General features: G+C 35.9%; 1 protein-coding gene and 1 long non-coding RNA gene across 6 annotated transcripts; both read right to left on the bottom strand.

Annotated features, from left to right (window-relative positions):
• Positions 1–431: 431 nt before the first annotated feature.
• On the bottom strand, positions 432–5,164 carry LOC148790350 (uncharacterized). Its single transcript, XR_016078792.1, has 4 exons — positions 2,238–5,164; positions 1,985–2,012; positions 1,235–1,901; positions 432–1,068 (listed from the first exon to the last, which is right to left on the bottom strand). It is a non-coding gene; the product is annotated as an uncharacterized LOC148790350 (long non-coding RNA).
• A 1,076-nt stretch (positions 5,165–6,240) lies between these two features.
• On the bottom strand, positions 6,241–20,138 carry LOC104598306 (protein CYTOSOLIC ABA RECEPTOR KINASE 5-like). 5 transcript variants are annotated; one of them, XM_088892108.1, is made up of 10 exons: positions 19,997–20,131; positions 18,784–18,967; positions 18,464–18,712; positions 15,886–16,063; positions 10,583–10,836; positions 10,327–10,453; positions 9,917–10,190; positions 7,899–8,031; positions 7,700–7,786; positions 6,241–6,502 (listed from the first exon to the last, which is right to left on the bottom strand). In XM_088892108.1, exons 4-10 carry the CDS (start codon positions 15,989–15,991, stop codon positions 6,377–6,379), a joined length of 1,107 nt encoding a protein of 368 aa, XP_088748234.1. In that variant the 5' UTR covers positions 15,992–16,063; positions 18,464–18,712; positions 18,784–18,967; positions 19,997–20,131; the 3' UTR covers positions 6,241–6,376. The 5 variants fall into 5 exon arrangements, with proteins under 5 accessions (XP_088748234.1, XP_088748236.1, XP_088748235.1 ...); XM_088892110.1 differs by having other exon boundaries at positions 18,464–18,696; XM_088892109.1 differs by lacking the exon at positions 18,464–18,712.
• Between the last annotated feature and the right edge of the window lie 1,345 nt (positions 20,139–21,483).

Here is a 21,483-nt window from a genome sequence, read left to right as displayed (position 1 = left end):
CTGTCTTAAAATCCAAAGATTTAACCAGCTAATGAGCTTTCAATCAATCAAGGCAATCACCTAAACTTGGAATGTCCGATTTAGGTAAATTAGTGAAATTTTCCTATGATTGCCTTGATTGATTGAGAGGATCTCCCACAAAGCTGTCTTGACAGCCCCTTCCCTTCCAAAAAAAATTCTTTAAACCTCAGCCCTTGACTTCCCTTGGATCCTTATCTCAGCCCTCCATTCCCTTCTCAAAAATCTATAAATACCCCTAGGGGTGCCAATTGGATTGGATTTGGTCCAATCCGATCCAATCCATCATTGGTCCATTTAAAAATGGATTGGACCAAATCCGGTCCAAACCCTATACAAACTGGATCCAATTCGGTCCAAACTAAATGAAACTTTAAAATTTACATAAAAGCCCAGAAAATATATAAAATGCAAAAATATATTAATTTTTCACAAGTATATAAAATTGACACTACCAACCTTAAAGATACAACATCAAAGAAAAATGGGGTTTTTTGAGAAGTTATGATTTTCTCATACATGATTGGTCACTACACAAGTTTTCTATGCAAATAGAAATCTGCAAAAAGAAGTACAAAACAATATTTTGTATTCATTTTCCAGTTAGAAACCTCTGCAATATTTTCTTTCTTTTGTGCCTTGCAGTTGCCACTTTTTTACACTTCCACTTCCGATACATTTCTCGATCCTTCAACCACTTGGAATAATCTTTGCCTTGTTTGCACCAATGAAATCAACCAAATCATCAAATTTCTTTTATGATTCATGATAGTTTGTATTTGTTCATGATCATCAGTTTCTACATTTTCAACCCAATCTCACCTTGGTCAAGTCCAGCATTTAAGAGATCTAAGAGCTGAACATTTAAATCCTCATTTAAGTCACGCAAGTTAAGAAGAGTAAAATTTCTTTTAGCATCCAGAGGTTGTGAGAAAATGTTGTAACTGCTTCACTAGCTCCTCAATCCTCACTTGGTTTCCTCTCCAACAGCCCAAAGAGACCAAGAGATCTTGTAGTAGCTCTTTGTACATCTGGGTGAACATGCTTTTCCTGCATTCAATAAAAACACTGAGAATTCCATTTCTAGAAGAACTTAAGCTTGAAACATGATTTAAAAAAAAAAAAAGAAACAGAACTAGTGGTCTAGAGAAATATAAAGAACTAGATTGAACAACAAGAACATTGATTCACAAAGAAAATTTGTTCAAGTTCATACCCCAGGAAGCAGTAATTCTGTAGGTTCAATAACCTTTCCTTGTACCCAGTGAAAGGATTTTATAGTTTCCAAGAGAAGACTAGTCACAGCAAGGCAGTGTATCCATTACATAAAGTCTGCAGTTCTCTGCTTGCAAGGCCGAGCAAGCTCCTCAACAACCCTAAGAACCACTTCTTCAAATTGCTCAACACAAGCATGTACTTTCCTCGCCAACTCTAAAACTACACACGCCCACTCCCTGTCTCCACCTAGATTAATGTCATCTCCTATGATAAGTTGATAACCTTGTTCCCATCATCATCAACTTCATGTTCAATAGGTCCATGCAATAATTCCTGCACAAATGAACTAGCAACTTTCCTATTTGTAGCATTAGAGAAATCGAGCATAACACCAAGCATTTAATGGCCATTGAGATGCAAAATGATAATTTGGTCCTGAAACAATTACTTGGGATCAACATATATGTTCAAATTCGCAAGTACTTGGTATATATTGACTACTATGAATTTGTCCTACTTGCAACAAGATGAGCCTTCACCAATTCAACATAGTCAGAAACTGTTGAGGGCAGGATTCTCTCTAGAAGTTCATTCTTATCTGAGGCTTTTGCTGCATATATTACAACCTCAATCCCCATTGTTGAAGCAGCATCAGAGCCTTTTGCCTGTAAAACAAACTATCTAATGATTTTATAAAAAAAAATATATCATAAGAAAAAATACAACTTGTGAAGCAAAAATGTCCAACCTAGATGCATGGCATATGCTCCAATGTCCTGAAACAAATCATTTGTTTAGTCAAATTAGATAAACAAAAACATTTTTCAAATCAAATAAGCTAATTGTAGAAGCCACACATATAGGAGAGGTAGAAACGACTTTAAAATCCAATTCTAAAACATAATAATGCACAACCAAAAACACATTATAAACAAAAACATATAAATAAATAAAACACATAGGAGAGAGAACAACTGCTTCGAGATCCATTTTTAACTTACTTTTTGTAGTTGGAACTTCTAACCAATCTTGCTTACAAACTAGTGCCTCCACAGTCTCTGGAAAAATTATGATACTGATCCACTATTCTACCCCTAGTACTGAATGTTCCCTCAAGTGCAACAGTGGATACTGGAATTGCCAAAATATCACGTGCTAATCTGGAGAGTTTCAAAAACTTGGGACCATTACATCGCCAGAATATCAAAATATCAAACTCTTCACCTCTAGGAAATTGTTTTTCTTCAAGATAAAAATCCAACTCTGACTTTTGAGTCCCTAGACAATATTCCAGATGCTCTTCAGTCAAACACCAATCAAAACCGCTAAAAAAATCTACAACACGATGAATCCTCAATGGCTGAGATGCAATACTAGAGTCTACAAGTGACCTATCTTTTATATCAAAACCCACATACTCTGAATATAGGTCATTTAGTGCCTCTCTAACTCTTGTAACATGCCTTTCAGTAGTCTCTCCATAAATGAGATTGTAGTAATATGTAATAATCTTAATCTTAAACCCAGGGATCAAGGACAATGGCAATTGCAAGTATCAAAGAACATTCATCCCAATATTTATCAAATTTTTGCTTCAATCTATTTTCCATTGAACAAATATACCCATATTCACTATCTAGCCACTAAAGCAACAAAAGTTTGATTGTGCAAATATCGAGAAAAAAATACATTTGAGGTTGGGGAAGTAGTACTTGAGAAATTTTTTGTGCAGATATAAAAAACTTGTAAGAAATCCTGTACCGCTGCCCCCATTTCCCATTCCTCATCAGATGGTAGATTTTTATAGTCACGATTGAGCTTAGCTAGTCGACAAAATGCTTCGTTCAACTCTAAAGCTATGACCAACATGTCATATGTGGAGTTCCATCGTGTTAGACATTTAACAATCACCCATCTCTTATGTTGTAGTTTTGCTTGACTTCTTGCATTGTCAAATTTTTGCTTCTTATGGGGTGTCAGCTTTACATATTTAGCACTTTCTCGAATCTTATGTAATAATGGTGATACTTCTCTCAACCCATCTTGCACAATAAGATTCAAGATGTGAGCAACACATCTTACATGAAATAGGTCACAATGTAATGGAAGCAAACCCTTAACACAGAGCCAATTCTTGAGCTCCCTAACCATAACATCATTGTTAGAGACATTGTAAACTATTATAGAACATATTTTTTATAATTGTCCCAAGTCAACAACCTCTCCATAACTTCATATAGGGTGTTTCCATCATGGGGATACTCAATTGCCACAAATGCAATAATTTTCTTCTTCAGCTCCCATCCATCATTTATAAAGTGTGTCGTTAAACAACAATACCCCAAATTTTGTTCTAAAGTCTATATATCGGTGGTTAAGATAATCCGACAATCCAAACCATCAAAGTGTTTATATAGCCTCTCCTTTTCATCCAAGTAAATCTTCATAACATCATTCTTTATTGTATTTCTAGAAACAAATATAAATGATGATTGAAAATTATTGACAAATATCTGAAAACTCTTCTTCAACTATATTAAAAGGATGTCCATGCTTCATTATCATCTTTGCTAAGTCCATTTGGCTCTTATCTTGGTCAAATTTGAAGTCTTCTACAACTTCTTGTTCACTTGTGTCATTTTGTTTTAATTTAGGACATTTTGATACATGCCCTAAAAGGTGGATTGTTCCTTTAGAACATCCTCCTATATACTGTTTTTTGCAATGTTTACAAATAGCTCTTTGCTCCCCATAATCCAATTTTATTTTCTTAAAATGCTCCCATACTTTGGACCTAACCCTCTTTCTAGTACAACTAAATGCCATAGATAATTCACTTGGATTTTCAGGCACATTTACATTTTCAACACTTGGTTCATCCATCCTTAATGCAATAAGAAAGAAAATAAATTAATTTCCACACTAACATGAAACACAAGAAAGTCTAATGAGATTGTTTACAAACAGGGCTGTCAATGGATTGGATATTGGTCCAATTTGATCTACTCCAATATGAGTCCATTACAAATGGACCATGTCAATTAGGTCTGGACTAGTCCAATTCAACATTGTCTTATTGGATTGTCTAGCCCATCCAAATTGGTTTTGATTCGGATAGGGTCCAACCAAACCCGGTCCATTGACACCTCCATTTACAAGGATACGATTATAAATCCCTTCACTATTTACAACTTGTGCGTTGAATATGCCTCTTCTAGTGTAAACTTAAAAAGAAAATGCAATTGACTACCAAATTTAAGAATAAGAAAAATGGTTCAACTATGATACTGGAAAAAACCTGAAACCAAATCACCAATCAACCAATATCATAAAACTGATATCCAATTAGATGATATTTATCAAAATTCACGGGCGGGTTTGATTGGTCAAAGCCCTTCCAATATCATGTCTTTCCGATAGCATAGATTTTCCCCAAGGAAAAAAAAAACACTTGAGCCATGATGGCTCAAATAATTTTGAAACTGCACAAGAGATTGAATCAGATTTTTAATGATATCTAATATATGAAATAAAATCTGTTCATTTCTTTTTCAATGATATGAACTTGAATCTCTTAGGAGTCAAGAGCATGCTTTACATTTTGTGTTTGAAAAAATATGTATGTTTTAGATGTGTTTTCTTTTTAAATATATCCATTAATAAAGTTTCAGTAAATTATAGGTTTCTTTCTTTTGTAAAATCTGTTAATTTCAAATTTAATATCATTGGAGCTTAAGTACTCATTGGAAAGAAAAGGCTAAAACGTTTTTTCCCGCTAATATATAATGAGAGAATAGATGTTTTGTGGACCAAAAACTGTTGTTGGCTAGGTTATTTTCCTATCTTTAAGTAATTATGTTAAAACAATGATGAAAACAAGAAATCAAGTAAAGCTTAATCTGTTCTATGCTAGGATCTAATGACAGAGGATAAATGAAATACCTGAATGAACAAATCACAGAGGTCAGAGGAGAGGACGAGAGAAAATAAATAGTGATAAATTGCCGGAGAGAGGGAAATACCATCAGAGTTCATTCGAAGCTGACGAGAGAAAATAAATAGTGATAGATCGCCGGAGAGGGAAATACCATCAGAGTTCATTCGAAGCTTCAAACGAAATACCGCAGGCAAGACTTTGAGGGCTGAGTGATGGAGGCACTGAACCCTAGCCTTCGAAAGTTTGAGGACTGAGTGAATGGACCAACGGGTTTGTTCTAACTGATTGGCTTTCTCCACTATCGGTCCATTCTATGAATGGATGATTCATGTTCAGACCGGTCCGAGTCCATATCAATTTTAGGACCGTCCAAATCCATCCATAACATTTCCAATTTGGATGGAGTCCAAACCGAAACCAGTCCATTGACACCCCTGCAAAGAAATATTCCCAATGCAAGGTTGCAAGGGACTGCGAATGGTGTGAGCATGGCCTTGTGAAGCTTATTCACCTTGAATAGCACGTGAAATAGGGTTGATTTCATTTTACAGATGTCTTCCAACCAAAATGATAATTTTTTTATAAACTCACTTTAGATGGACTTGCGAACTGATTACGGAAAAAAGCAATGATCAATATTTCAAGAAGTGGCAAATGCTCCGTTCAGATGGTGGGTTCTTCGTAGTCTGATTCTAGCGTATAAAACTACAATGAAATCGTTTCCAATTAGCCTAACATCCAAACACCCTAATTTAGAAAAAAAAAAAAAGGATTCAAATTCCTTGGTTCAATATTTAAACTATGGACAGTCTTCTAAATAGGACGTTCCTCCATATATACGCCACTAGGACAAGGTCGATGTTCTTATTTCCATAAGGGATCATAGATTAAACAGAGGCCAAATTACATGGGAAGTCGTCAATGCACGCAATTGTAGAGAACCAGGCGAAATGAAACGGGGAACGGGACGAAGAGCAAACAAAGCAAAACTGTTACCGAAGAGAGAAAAAATAGAAATGAAGAACATCCACAGTACCAAGGCTCAAGTGAGGAACATATCCGAAACCTGTAAGAACCCACCCAATTTCATCCATTCAATATATGTATAAGAAACCCAGTATGTAAGAAAATAGTAACCAAATCAAACATGAAATGCATAATTTCAACAGTGCAACAGAAAACTGGGGACAAGCTTCATTTATATTAAATCTCAGGAGCTGGTGCAGGCTGCTTCTGCGTGAGAAGTGGCTGGAGAGCCTTGACAACTATACTCATGTTTGGTCGGAACTCTGACTCATACTGCACACACAATGCGGCCACAGCAGCAAGCTGCATCATCAAGAACCACCACCAGGCTTGTTAGCACTTTAGAATTGTGTTTACTTGTATGAGATTACTAAGAGTTTGAGTGCATAATACATCTTAACGTATAATCATATATAATTCGATGCTTTAGCCAGCTTCAATCCACAGTTTACACGTGATCTTTACCTCTGCTCCAGGCCCAGCAAACAAATGGGTTTCCTTCTGGATGAAATTAAGCGTCAAACAAATGGGTTTCCTTCTGGATCTTAACATAGGGATTCTATATTGTTAAAACGACTGAATCTACATTAGTGCTCATATTTGAAGGACATCAATTTGTGAAATCTCTCTGCCCACCAAAGGTTAACAGGTGTCCGAAACATAAAATCTATTGGTCAAATCCACAGTAAAGTGAACAAATAAGTTTATTCTTAAACTCAACAGTGTACCAGTTTTATTTTTGTTTCCCCATGGTCAACCAAATATACAACCATAAGTGTGTAAACCTCAACTGATCAACGAAATACACAGTTCAAGTGCCAGTTTGCAACACTATCCAATGTAAGGTTGGAGGTGAAGAGAGATGAATTTTCATTGTTACCCAAGTGTCGGCCATCCAAGTCAGTTGAGGACCGGACCAACTGCATGACTAACTAGTTGGTCATGATGTGGTTGCCTAGGATGACAGCGTCAACTAGGCCAACTAGTCAAATTAAAAATTAGTCAACCTAGTCAACTACTAAAACAACAAACAACATGTGGTTCCCTATTCTAGGCTCCTAGCTTATCCAGCTTAACATGTTTATGCTTGCACAAACAACAAAGACCATAAATGTTCAATATCATTAGTTTTCTTCATAGTTGTGATCTGTATTATTTATAAGATTGTATCAATATCTTGAACTTTGAAACAGCCTCTCTGAATGTGCAGGGGTATGGCTGTGTATCTGTCCCTCCCTCCCCAGACCCCGCATTGGCAGGAGCCTTGTGCACTGGCTGCCCCTACCAATATCTTAAATTTATAATATATTTTTCTTTCATTGACTAGTCAGTGAAAGCACCAACTAGTCAAGCTATCAAACTAGATAATGCCAAATAATCCAGTAGTACCTAACCTACTGCAGAATAATTGAGTAGTTTTTGATAAGTTGTTTTTAAAGTCAATGGTGTACCCAATCTACAAAATCATTGCCAACTATATGAGAGAGAGAGAGAGATGACCTTAGCAACTCCTTTTGGAGGATATTCACCCTTTAACCTTGGATCCACACATTGTTTAACCTTGTCCTCACTTAGCCTTGGGGTTGCCTGACCCAAAAAAGATAGTGCTGTCATGGATACCTCAACTTTAAATCACTCCACTTGCACATATTTATTCACGCATGATAATAATAATTTTTTGACAAATTAGAGGGCTCACCCAAGTGACAAGAGATTGCTGCCCACGAGGCATTGTATGATCAACAGGTTTTCTACCTGTGAGAAGTTCTAGAAGGACAACACCAAAACTATATACATCACTCTTCTGTGTCAACTGACCAGTCATTGCATATCTGCAATAAGAATTAAGGTTTTGCACGTCATGTCATCAACATAACAGAGATTTTTTTTTCAAAGAAACGTAAGTAAATTATATTAAAAATGCAGATTAGAAGTCTCTGATCATAAATTATTTCTAGAGTACAAATAATCATTCAACAGAATAGAAAGTATCATTAGAACAGCTACCTGCAGGACAGATGCAAGATGAAGTTTCCATAGGCATTAAAAAATATGGCACTTGATGATGCATTAATACTTTTAAAATATGTAAATTGGTAATGTCAACAAAATACCAAATATGACACTTGATAAATGATAATGCATTAACACTTATAGATGACTAGCATTAACACTTAAAATATGTAAAATGGTATGCTTAACTAATATACTCTAAAAAAACAAAACCACAGATGCTAGATATTTAATTAAATTTGGCAAGATATAAGTATTGAGAAAAGACGTTTAGATTTAAAGGTACATATAGTAGCCTAATGTAAGTATATTGCATAGGATGTCCATATCCATATCTATGTCTGGGATTTTAGAAACTTGAGAATCACATCCCTGTATCCATGCTGTATGCCTGTATCTGTCTCCATATCTAGGTATCTAAGGTGATTAGAAAGTCCTCAAGTAATATTACAGAGCATTAGATGTTGAGTGGGTCTTATTGTTGGAGATATGATAACCAAATTCTTTATAGGCCTAAAGCATCACTACTGAGGGTAAGAGTGGTAAAATCTCAACTTAGTGAGGCATGTGGATGTATGCATGAAACACATTGATCAATGATGTAATCAAACTACAGACTATAGCTGCTTTTTCATTTCATGAGTCATGATCTGTAGTCCTTAAGACCTAAGAAACTTACAAAAACTTATGGTTATCTTCAATTACTTTGATGTACCAAGGGTTAGGTGATAATTAAGGGTGCAAGACAGGTTGGGTTAGGTCAGTTTGAGGTCAACCCTAATCCAACTAGAGTTGTGGAACCCCCAATCCTAATCAAACTTCAAGTTGGGTACGGGTTGGCTTGACCTCTCTACTTCCTTTGGCCAAATGTTCTTGTTTTCTAGACTCAAGGGTTAACATGGTCAGTAAAATGCTGGCCACTAAATATGGGATACTGAGGTTGATGGCACCGGGTAAATATCCAGTGGCTGCGCCAAATTGATAGTCTTACCCAATATTCAGAAAACTGGACCAGGCATAGAACTGGAGAAGGGAGAGGTTCACGGAACCAGAGGTCAAACCATGATGACATGGCATATATATATGTATATATATATATATATACTACGGGTCATATAAATACTATATATAATATATTTTATAACTTCAAATATATTTAAATATGGTAGATAGATGGCAAGTTCCTTAATTTTTAAAGCAAACGACTAGGGTTCAAGTCTCTTAATTTACATTTTCTTTAAAATGTGTGTATAATAAAGTAATATGTACAATAAAGAGTCATTAATTAATGCAAGTAAAGAGGTGGACTAATGGTAATTAAGCAATTTATAGAAATTAGAAGTCATATGTTCAAATCTTACTAAACACATTTTAGAATTTCAATTGTTTAGGACCCGGGTGGTTTCACAAAACCGGGACTGGTTCACCGGTTTTCTGGTTAAACTGGCCAGTCAGCCGGTTTTTTATCAAGTACAGTTATTGGGGTATGACCGAACCGACCAAGGTACAGGGTCACAATTCAACCAGTCCAACCAGCCAGTCTGGTCCGGTTTTCTAAACACTGGTCTTACCTAACCCAAAAGCAAATATAAATGAAAAACCACACAACCATGACCTCTAATGAATTAGGCAATGAAAATAGCCTACTTATTCACCTAATTACAGTCAAACACAATGAATTTATACAAGTCTAAGCAGCATTACTCTGGTGCATGATAACCAAAGGTCCCCAAAACTCGAGTAGAATGGAGACGAGCAGCCATGTCAGGAGCCTGATTTGAAAGGTTAAAGTCAGCGATTTTGGCCTTGAAGTCTTCAAATAGAAGCACGTTGCTTGATCTGATATCCCGATGTATAATAGAAGGTTGAACTTTCTCATGTAAATACTCTAGTCCCCTTGCTGCATCAACAGCAATTCTCACTCGCTGCATCCAATCAAGCACTGGACCTGGTTGTGCACCTTGGACTCCTTTTCTACCTGCAATTGCAAATAAATAAATAAATAAATAAATAATAAAATATAAATAACCAGAAGTGTCAAAAAAAAAAGAAGATTGAGGATCTTTAAATTTTTAATTCAATCAAGTAGAGATAAACTAGTCCTCAGAATATACCATGCAAAATGTCATGTAAAGAGCCCATGGTTGCAAACTCATATGCTAAAACACGTTCATTCCCTTCCACACAATAACCAAGCAACTCAACAAGATTTTCATGCTTCAGTCTTGACACCATAGAAACCTATATTTGGGATGATAAATAGTCAGATATGACAGGAGAAAGACAAAAGATGGAAACAAATAAATATAAAACAGAACCTGTGCATCAGAGAGAGAGATTATATGTATTGTTTAGTATAAATCCACACACCTGAGTCAGAAACTCATCATTGGGTTCAGGCTCAGAAGAAATATCAAGTTTCTTTATAGCCACGGCTTGTCCACTGTTTAAGGTTGCATAATAAACTCTTCCATACGAACCTTCACCAATCAAAGATTTTGATCCAAAACTTTCAGTCTTTTCTTTTAGTTCATCCAAAGACAAAGCAGGCACTTCAATGGGTGGTGGTGTTTTCTGCACTTCAGTCTTGGCTGGAGCAGATGCCTTTGAGCTTTTATGGTTCACTGAAATGCAACAAAAGTATTTAATTCATATAATAAATAGAATACAAATATAAAACATGATCTTATGGATCCTAATGCAAACATACTGTTATGAATTAAATATCCCATTTATGCTACCAGGAAAATTTTGTGAAGTGCAGGTAAAAAAACTCTCAATTTAGAGATGAAAAAAGTCCATTTAACTTTGAATGTAAATTAAGAAAGAATTTTTATCTGTTCAAGGTCTGCTCAATTGCTAAATCATTGACATAAAAAAATTAAGTAATTCTTGGCATAAAAATTATATATTCCTGCTGGAGTTGCTCAAAATTTTCAAATAAAATCCCAAGAAAAAAACAAGAGAGCTTAAAATAAGCATTAGCAAATCATTCCAAGTTCAAACTCAGAACAAGAGAAAGGTGGTAATTGATTTAGTACAGATGAAAGTCATATGTTACCCTGAGAAAATTGTACAAAACCAGTAACAAAGAAAAGGAACTTAGTTGATGGTGAAACACAACGAACATGAATAAAATTCTAATAACCTCTATTTACATGACATAGAAATTGGTACTAAACCAAGAATTGGTTATCTATAAAACAAGAATGGCTGACCAACTCGCCCTGGACAAGGTTGAAAAACAACACTTAAAGCTTAAAATAGATTAGATATATGGCAAACATCCAAAAAAGGAAGAAATAAGAACTAAAGCACCCTCATATAAAGATGTGCTGTATATTGACCTCGCAATGCATAGTATGACAAGATACTTGAGGAAGTAACAAAAAATAAAAAATAAAAAATAAATCTCAAGAATCTATATGTATCACAGATGGTTGCCCCAAGAAAACATTGCGGTTAAAGCCCCTTTTTAAATGCAAATAAACAAAGTAAATAGCAAAGGAGAAAGAATAAACAATATCCAATGAGGCAAATAATCAAATACAACATTAGCAATGGCACACTAGAACTTTTAACATGGAAAACTTCTCCAATGTGAAGAGGAAAAACCCCAGAGCACTAACCCAAAAAACTTGCACTATCAACAAGAATAATAGATTACAACTTCTCTAGTTTCAACTAGAGTATAGCAACCTCAAGAGACATAAAACCTCTCTTGGATACACAAAAACAGTCATCAAACAAAATGCATTTCAATCAACAAAAACATTATAAAGACCTCACCAAACAATAAGAGTGTCAATTGGACTGGATTTGGTCCAATCCAATCCAGTCCAATGTGAGTCCATTATAAATGGACCAGGTCCAGTCCAATCCAATGAATGTTTTTGACAATTTGGACCGGTCCAATTCAATGTTTGGACTGTCCAATCTGTTCAAATTCATTTCGATTTAGATTGGTTTCAACCCAAACCCGATCCATTGACTCATATATTCTTATCTTATATCAATGGACCAGATATTGGCTTAATCCAACCCAATCCAATATAAATTTGTTATGGACGGACCAGGTCCATCCAATCTAATAAATATTTTGGACCAGATTGGTCCAATCTAATATGTCTTGTTGGTCCGTCCAATCCGTCCAAATTGATTTTGGACCAGACGGGGTCCAATCCAAAACCGGTCCATTGACACCCTTACCAAACAAGGCTGCCAAAGCCCTCTCCAAAGAGGATACCAACATGTGTCAAAAATGCCACGATTCTCCACTAAAAGAAATAGTGGAGAGCAGGTCCCACAATCCACTAACATGGTACTAAGACAAGACAATTTGTCTCTTTCTCACCAATGAGAGAATACAAAGAGTCTCAAACTTTATTTTGTCTTTCTATTTAACTTTCTTAAGTCACTCATGTATTGGGCAAGAGACCCCAACACACGAGTGGGTCCCATCACATGAGAGAAAACCCAACAGAAAAAACTCAAAAAGCTTCCTTTAATATGGGAACATGAACTCAGTGGAGTCAGTTATAGCGATCCCGTCACTGTAAATACAACATAGGAGGATCTTTTATCCATGCTAAATCCAAAATGATCAAGAGTTCTATTGAATTCAATTATTCATTTCCATTTTTCTGCTATGGAAGGTTCTCAGTGAAGTCTTTTATATGGTATTGATTACAGATAACATGGCTTTAGATCAAGTAGAAGGTATGTGGGGGAATCCAGTGCCTCCAAGAGTGGAAGCATTCACATGATTGGTTGCTCTTGATAGCATTTTAACTACTGATCATCTGAAGAGAAAAGGTTTTAGCTTGGCAAGTTACTGTTATTTGTATAACTCGCATAAGGAATCTGTTTGCTATCTTGCAAGGTGGAAAACTTCATATCGAAGTTCTATTCATTCACATTTTGAGAGTCTTTCAGCCATCATAATCAGCAGAAATTTTCTGTGCCAAGACTTAGAGGAAACAAGAAAGCTAGAATTATCTGGAGACTGGAGCTCAATCTTTTAGGGTATGTTGGACATTATGGAATGAGAGGAATAGAAGACTGTTATAGAACAAATCGAAGAACATTGAAAGTGATTGTAGCTTCAGTAGGTAAGCTTGTACAATACTGAGTTTTGGTTCTTCCAGAATTTGAGCTAGTTAACAGATCTGATTTGTTGGAAAGATTTTGGAATGTCCTTGAACTGCAACCTTGTAATGTTGATCTTTTTCATTGTGATTAGTTATTTTGGTGTGTCATCTTGACAACCATTCATTGTGATTAGTTACTCTTTCTTCTTAAAAAAAATAATCTTTCTTACACTTATGCAGGGGATGAAACTCAAGAGAAATTATGGAGAAAATGAGGAGATGAGCCTACAGTTTTTAGGGCCCACAGATCCAATAGTCCTAAAGTGAAGTCCATTAGGATGTGCCCAAGATTCTAAGTATTGATACAATGTTCCCCATATTGGGCATATTGTAACATTCCGGCAGGTCACCGAAATGCCTATTCTAAGGACTTTTTAGAATTTTGGTTATTTTAAATGCTAAATAATAGTATTATAGCCCCCTTGTAAAAAATTTTGATATAAGACTTACCCAAAAAAAACCCAATACACATGATCATGCATATTAGGTGTATTGATACTTTGAACCTTGGAATGTGTCAAGTGATTGTAGAGAAAGTTTAAATCCTCTAGAAATTTACATCTTTTAGTAAAAGCAAACTCATTATAACTTCTGGACCTATTATTTATTTTAGTTCCTATAATTGCTATTAATAGTGAAATTGTGGTTTATTGTTGTTAGTAATTGTTGGTTTCTTCAATTATGTTAGTAGGTGGTTCTTACTTGTTCTAAAGACAGAGTTTGAGTGAAAATAGAAATTATTGGGTGTAAGTACCTTTTCTTGATTATTAGTCTGTGGGTTTATTAAAGGGAAATTCTAGGCCTGGTAAGGAATCACCTAAGAGATAGATTGAGCTTTGAAATAAAACTGAAGTGTTTTGATGCGTGGTACTTAGAGGGACTACTTCTCCCACCGGGTCTGTTTTCCTATGCCTCTTTTTTCAATTCTTCAGTGTCTTCTAATAGTTTGGGAATGAGGTTCCTGGTGAAAGATAAGAGATAGTAGACACACATACAAGGGCTTAAGAGCGATGCGCTAGCCAAAAGTACATAGCAAAGCCAATATTAAGGAACGAATTTGATACCTCACAAGAATATCAGTAATATAAACTGGTGATCTAGCAAAATCAGGCAGGATCTATAACAGAGGATCCCAGCGTCCTGCAGAATAAAGTCTCACTCGTGTAATCACATAAAAGAGTGAGGCCGCTTTGCAAAGCTAAGCGGCTTGACAAATGAACTTCATGAGACTATGAAGTGATCTCACAAGGCAGAGAATCTTGTAGGTGTGGACACAAACTCTCTAGGTCAAGTGATACCTGGTTCGCAAGGCCTGATCTCGTGGATCAAGAGTTTCACGATCTCATTGGAGAACAAGATCCTTAAATCACTAATGACCCTTGAATCAATGAGGTATATTTTCTAAACTTCTTTTTGCTTTTAACCAATGTTTTAAAATGTGGAGGCATGACTCGAGGCGTTCCACTACCTAGAGGCCTGAAGCATAGTTCAGAACATAAGAGGTGCCTCCTTAAGAGGATGATGAGAAGGAAGGAGGAAGAGGAAGAGGAAGAAGGAGGAAGATCTCATTTTTCTTTATTTTTAATAAAAATCTTTTATACTAAGAAAAATGAAAATGAATAGCACTAGCTGAAGGGGGGTCTTGTCAAAGCAGAGGCAAGCAAGCAAGCTGAAGTGGAGCAAGACCCCAAGCTGGAGGGAGCAAGACCCCCCCCCCCCCCCACCTAACACAAAAAGTTAAAAAAAAAGGCTGCATTGAAAAGGGGTCTGGCCATCTGGGGGACTTCCTTTACCCTCATCTTTTCTTCCCTTCCCTTTCCTTTCCTTTTCTTTCTTTTTCTCTTTTTTTCTCTTCTCTTTCTTTCATTTTCTTCCCCTCCCTTTTTCTTCCTTTCCTTACCTTTCCTTTTTTTCTTTCTTTTTTCTTTGTAATGTCTTTTTATATGAGGTGTGCATGAGGCGTACGCGTCAGAGGTGTCAGCAACTCTAGCATACGCCTCAGGGCATTTTGGGGGTGCCTCACCTGGAGGCATGCCTCGTCCCACACCTTTTAAAACACTGCTTTTAATAACATTGGTCAGTGCCAACTCAATTTTCAGGAAATGTAAACTATTCCATCTCACAAAAATAAATAGATTTGATATAAAAAAAAAAACATAAAATATGGCAAGCAATATCAGCTAAGTAACCATCCAAGCATCGTTACTGCAAATAAAAGCTTAATAGTAACTTTATCATGTACGAACTACAGGTCCAAGTGTAGAAACAAAGAGCTTTTACCAAGGCTATACAACATTTTAAGTTTGAAAGAGAAAAAGTAATAATTCAATCAGAAGCAACAGGTTGTTTTCCCATCCACACAAATAAATAAACTATTAAGATGCATCAATGCCACCAACCATGTATGGTTCACTATACAACACTTGCAAGCTTTCCTCTGAAGCAATAAATAGATAAAAAGCAATAATGTTTTACGATTGATCAAAAAAAGCAATAATTATTATTCATGGACCAGTAACCTACCATTTGTATGATTCCTTGGGCTTTTAAGTAGCTCATCTTCATTTGATTCATAAGTCTCTTCTACATTACAAGTACAACAAAGCCAACGACGCACCCTTCCTTTCATTGTGAGATCAATGTTTTGCTTGCTAAGCTGACTCTTGAGGCATTCAAAGAAACTAAGAGAAGGAGCATGTGCCTGCATTCTCAAAGCCAAGTCCATGATGTAACTCATAACAGTACGTCAGACATTAATTGTGCAGAAGATATTTTTTCTTTTTTGAACTTCAGTTGATAATTAACAACTTATTAAGTAGAGATTTGATCATTGATACTAATATGCTTTGAATAACTGACAGAACACTGGAATTGGTGAACTCAGACTATGGAGATTATTCCAACCCAGGTCTTCTGTTAAAAGGACTAAGTTATGCACCTCCGGAAAACCTAAACCTATCCAACCCAGGACAGCATCTGAATCCCACTTCTTGTGACAATTGTCTTTTTTTATGAATAATTTAATAGAATTAACATTTAAAACTAATTAGTTTTTATGCCGTTGCCGAAAAAATGGAGAATGAGGTGATTCGAATTCATATCATTTAATGCATTTAGATTCTTGTGACAATTGTGCTTCTAGTTCATTGTTCTTTCCCTTCGCTTCCCACTCGAATCCATGTTTTGTTTGTGTTTCAGGTTTGAGTGTGCAGCTATCCCACTTGGCAGAAAATCCTTTGATAAAAAAAAATGGTAGCAAGTCCCAATCCGCAAGTTAACAACCAGAATACTGGAATCTTTCAGAGAGGAGGAGGTGTTGAACAACAAGTTAAAGAAAGCAGAAACTTCAAACCAGAAGGGGGAGGGATTTACAAGATGGTCAGGAGTTTTAGGGTTATTATTTCAGATGAAACAGGGAATCCATTAGGATTGAAGGAGACTAATAAAGAAAATGGGAAACCTAAAGGCTATTTCAACATTAGCTAGGGACTCAGACAAGGATGCCCCCTCTCTCCCTTCCTTTTTACCTTTGTTGTTGAAATTCTAAATTCCTTTATCAAGAAAGCAAGAAGGTTGAATCTTCTGAAAGGTTTTCAAGTGGGAAGGGATGCTTTTCAGATTTCTCATTTATTATTTGCGGATAATATTATGCTTTTCCTGGAGACAAATTTGGAGAATATCAACAATCTGAAAAGGAAAAGTAGCATTGTTTAGAAGTTTCTCTAAAAAGTATCATTGTGGGAGTTAATATAAACAAAAATCTCGTGAATATATCCAAGGAAGTGTTAGGGTGCAATGCAGAGAGGTTTCCCATTTCATATTTGGCGGGAACCCAAGAAGTTGAAGTTTTTGGGACCCAGTGTTGGTAAAATGTAAAAAAAAAAAAAAGGTTGGCCATGTGAAGAAAAAGTTCTCTTAAAGGGGGAAGACTGACCTTTTAAGATCAGCAACACAGAAAAGATTTCATTAAAACTAGATAAAAAAAGGTACAACAAGAAGTTCTGAAAAGATATAACAGACTCAAGGGGACAAATTTAACCCAGAAAACTACAAATAAGCCCAATATATAGACTTTCTCTGAACCCCTTGCTTAGCTAGCCCATCTGCCAATGGTTTGCAGTTCTTCTAAACCAATCGACTTGAATCATCATTTCTTTAGATAGCCATTTGAAGGGGGAAGACTGACCTTAATCAAGACTTCTGTTGCTAACCTGCCAACTTACATTCCCTCGGTGTTTCAAATCCCAACCTAGAGTCATAAATAGAAGTGAAAAACTCCAACATGATTTTCCAGGTGGAGAAAAGAAATGCCATTTAGTAATTTGGGGGAAAGTTTGTAAGCCGAAGGAAGCAAGGGTCTTGGTTTAAGACACTTCAAGGAGAGAAATGTTGCACTTCTTGAGAATTGGCTGTGGGGATTTCCTCTTGAATCTGATGCTCTTTGGAAGATGGTTATAAGCAGAAAATATGGGACGAATGCAAATAGTTGGGATAGCAAGGCAAGGTACACTTGAATTGAGTGAAAGTAATCAACCCTTGGAAAGGTATTTCCTCTACTTATAACTCCTTTCTTTATTTCATCAGATATAAGGTAGGGAATGGTTCTAAAATTAAGTTTTGGACTAACATATGGTGGGGTGAAAACACCTTGGCTAACTCCTATCCTCAGTTTTTCAACCTTCCCCAAAATCAAGAAGCCTCTATTGTCTCTAGCATCCCCTCTTCACCTCTTGAATCTAATTGGATTTCAGAAGACCTTTGAGAGATGCAGAGCTTGGTGAAATTGCAGACATCCTCCACTCACTAAGAGAAGTGTATCCCTCCCCAGATAACCTTGGATCAACGTGTTTGGAAACTTCACCTAGCAGGAAAGTTCTCAACTAAATCCCTTTTTCGGGGCCCTGGTGTTGGAAAGTTGTTCTCACAACATTTTCCTGTTTAAGAAGATATGGTTTACCCATATCCCTCTTAGAGTCTCCTCCCTTGTCTGGGAGGCTTGCTTGAAGAAAATAAACAACTATGATCTTTTACAAAAAAAAAAGGAAGAAAGGCAAACTGTGCATTTTTTGTATTAGAAATGGTGAGTCTGCTAAACACTTACTTTTACATTGTTTTGAACAAGAAATATTTGGCACTTCCTCAATAATGCTGGTTACAGTTGGATTATTCCTGAGCATATCTAGGAGTTCACTTGGCAATGGCAAGTCTTGGTAATGTGGGGCATGTGGCTTGAAAGAAATAATTGTGTTCAGAAGATAGTGCCTTTAGGTAATTAATTCCTTGGAGTTCAAAGGTATCTCGATGGGGGATCTTGAAAGGAATTTAGTAGAGATCCTGCACATCTCCCAGGCTGTTAAGTATTATTAGAAGTCCTCCTACATCAGAAGAGTTAGAGATGAAACTACATTATGATGGTAGTACCTTTGGATAACCCAGTACAGCAGGGATTGCTGGTGTGTTCAAGAGGAGGGATGGCAGTATTTGGTGGGCTTTTAGTGGTCCGACAGGAACTGCTGATTCAACAAAGGCTAAAATCTTAGTTGTACTCACAGGTCTCCAAATTGCAAAAGACGAAGGGGTTCTACACTAACCATTGAGAGTGATTCTGCAAACACAACAAAATGGTTAGGGGGAGAAGGATGGAAGCCCTTGGAGGTTAGCTCATCATCTGACAGAAGCCAGAGATATCTTGAGATCCTTGTGTGCTAACCTAATTGGATTCTCAGGGAATTAAACTCTTTAGCTGATCATTTGCAAAAATCTGGTAAGGTGCTCACAGGGAAGATATGTATAGTGACAGAATTCTGCCTATGTATCCCTGAGCTCTTTTGTTCTGGTTGTACACCTTCACATGTACTACTCTTGTTATTAATAAATTCAGTTACCCTTTTCTCAAAAAAAATAATAATTAGCATGCCACAAGTTATTATATAATTACCATTACAAAAAAAAAAACAGAATTTGCTCTACAAATTTATACAAAACCATCAGCTTTAAACGAGAACAAAAATGATTATGAAATACTCATCAAAAAGTAGTTAGCATACATACTGGCCATTTAAAACCCAGAAATTTTCGGAAATATTGTAATCACTCAAATCTCACCAATAGATTGTAGCGTTAAACGTCGTCTTCCATCACAAAAATAAAAGAAACCAGAAGATTACACAAAATGAACAAAAGATGGATATAAATCAACATCAAAAGCGACCAATCGTATTCGAATCGCCAATTGGAACTGATCGCGTAAACAGTTCCACAGCTGAAAGAATCAAATTAATTCAATAATTCGAAAATGTAGCTCCAAAGGAGGATGAAACAATATCTGAATTTGAATGAATTTCTGATGAAATGGGTGATCAAGGAGTTACAGGACACGAAATGATTCTCTATAAAAACAACTCTTCAAGAAAGAACAGATCCGCCAAAGTTTTCCTTAAAAATCCCACAAAATCCGAGACGATCAAGAAGAAAAATTTTGAATAAAATAATTACCGAAAAAACTTAGAAATTGAGCGAATACCGATCCAATCCTAGATACAAATTAGCATTAAACTGAGAATAACATAGAAATCAAATGATAAAGCGAGGGAATTAAGAGAGAGAGAGAGAGAGAAGTATCGGAAAAGCTTACCTGGTTTTGTCGCGTAGGTTTCTGATGTGACGATTCTTGGGATGGAAGAAAATAAAGGAAAACAGGTAAAAGGAGGGTTCTGGGGAGAGATGACAGAAAGGCAACGTGAGGAAGGTCGGTCGAGAGGACTGTCGACTCTCCCCATCAATAATCAATAATAACGTAGAAGGCTAAAAGCAAACGCGGTGAACGCCTGAACGGGTATGGATCATTCCTAACCGGGCACGGAAGATGCGACCCGATCCAGCCCGCATCATGCTTGAAGCTAGCCAAGTGTCCATGAAAAACCGAAACGAACCGCAAAATACGGTTAATCGAACCAATCGGTTCGGTTTCGGTTTGAAATTTTTGAAAAACCAAAGAATTGGTTCGGTTTTCAGTTAACCTACAAAAAACCAGCGGATAACCGAACCGACCGGTATATATTTATATATATTTTTAATATATGTATATATATTCATTATATATATATATAAATATATACTTATATTATATTTATAATAATCTATTTATTAATATATTATATATTTTTAAAATATTTATAATATATTATATATCATTTATTATTTATAATATAGTATTATGCATATATTTATATAATATATATTATAAATATAAAAAACCAAAAAACTAAAGAACTGAACTGGTCAAAAACCAAAATCGGTAGACCGGTTAATCATTGGTATCAGTTCGATTTCGGTTTAAAAAAATGGAAAAATCGATACCACTGGTTCGGTTTGTAAAAATTGCCCATGGTTTGGTATGGACACCCCTACTACCCAAGAGTGATCATGAAAAAAAAACTGAAAAATCGAACCAAATTGATGAGGGCCGAACCAAAAATTCCGATTAATCAAAATAGTCGATTCAATTTCAGTTCAGTAATTTCAAATAATATAATTATATAATATAAAAAATTGGTAATTAACTGAATTGACCGATATACATACATATATACACATATATAATATAATATTATATATATTAGTTTTTTATTATATTTATTTATAATATATTATTAAAATCAAAAAATCAAAAACCGATGAACTGAAGTAATAGATAACCAAACTGATGAACCGGTTAGATAATTGACTTCAGTTCGATTTCAGTTATTAATTTTTCAAAAACCAGTAGTATCGGTTCGATTTAAAAAATAGGCCCAAACAAACCGTGGGCACCCTACTAGCCACACGGCCACAACTTGAGGGTATTTAGTACTATTGCCGTTTTAACTCAAAATGTTGCCAGCTTACGCCAGCTGTGCATTTCGAGTTTAACGGCTAGATATTTGTTTGATTCAGCCCAATGCTGTAAGACTGAGATTACTCAGATTAGACTGGATGGTCAAACCATAAAAATCGGGAACTTACTTCCTATTCTGGTTTTAAACAACTGTTGTTGGACTATGAAATTATGAAAACCAGGAACCAATTGGCATTACGGTTTTTAAGTACGTGTTTGGTTTGGGAAACGTTTGTTAGAAAACG

The sequence above is a fragment of the Nelumbo nucifera genome, chromosome 7, assembly GCF_055504915.1.
Source record: "Nelumbo nucifera cultivar China Antique chromosome 7, China Antique-T2T, whole genome shotgun sequence".
In the NCBI taxonomy this organism is placed as follows: domain Eukaryota; kingdom Viridiplantae; phylum Streptophyta; class Magnoliopsida; order Proteales; family Nelumbonaceae; genus Nelumbo; species Nelumbo nucifera.
This window is presented reverse-complemented; position numbering and strand designations above follow the sequence as displayed.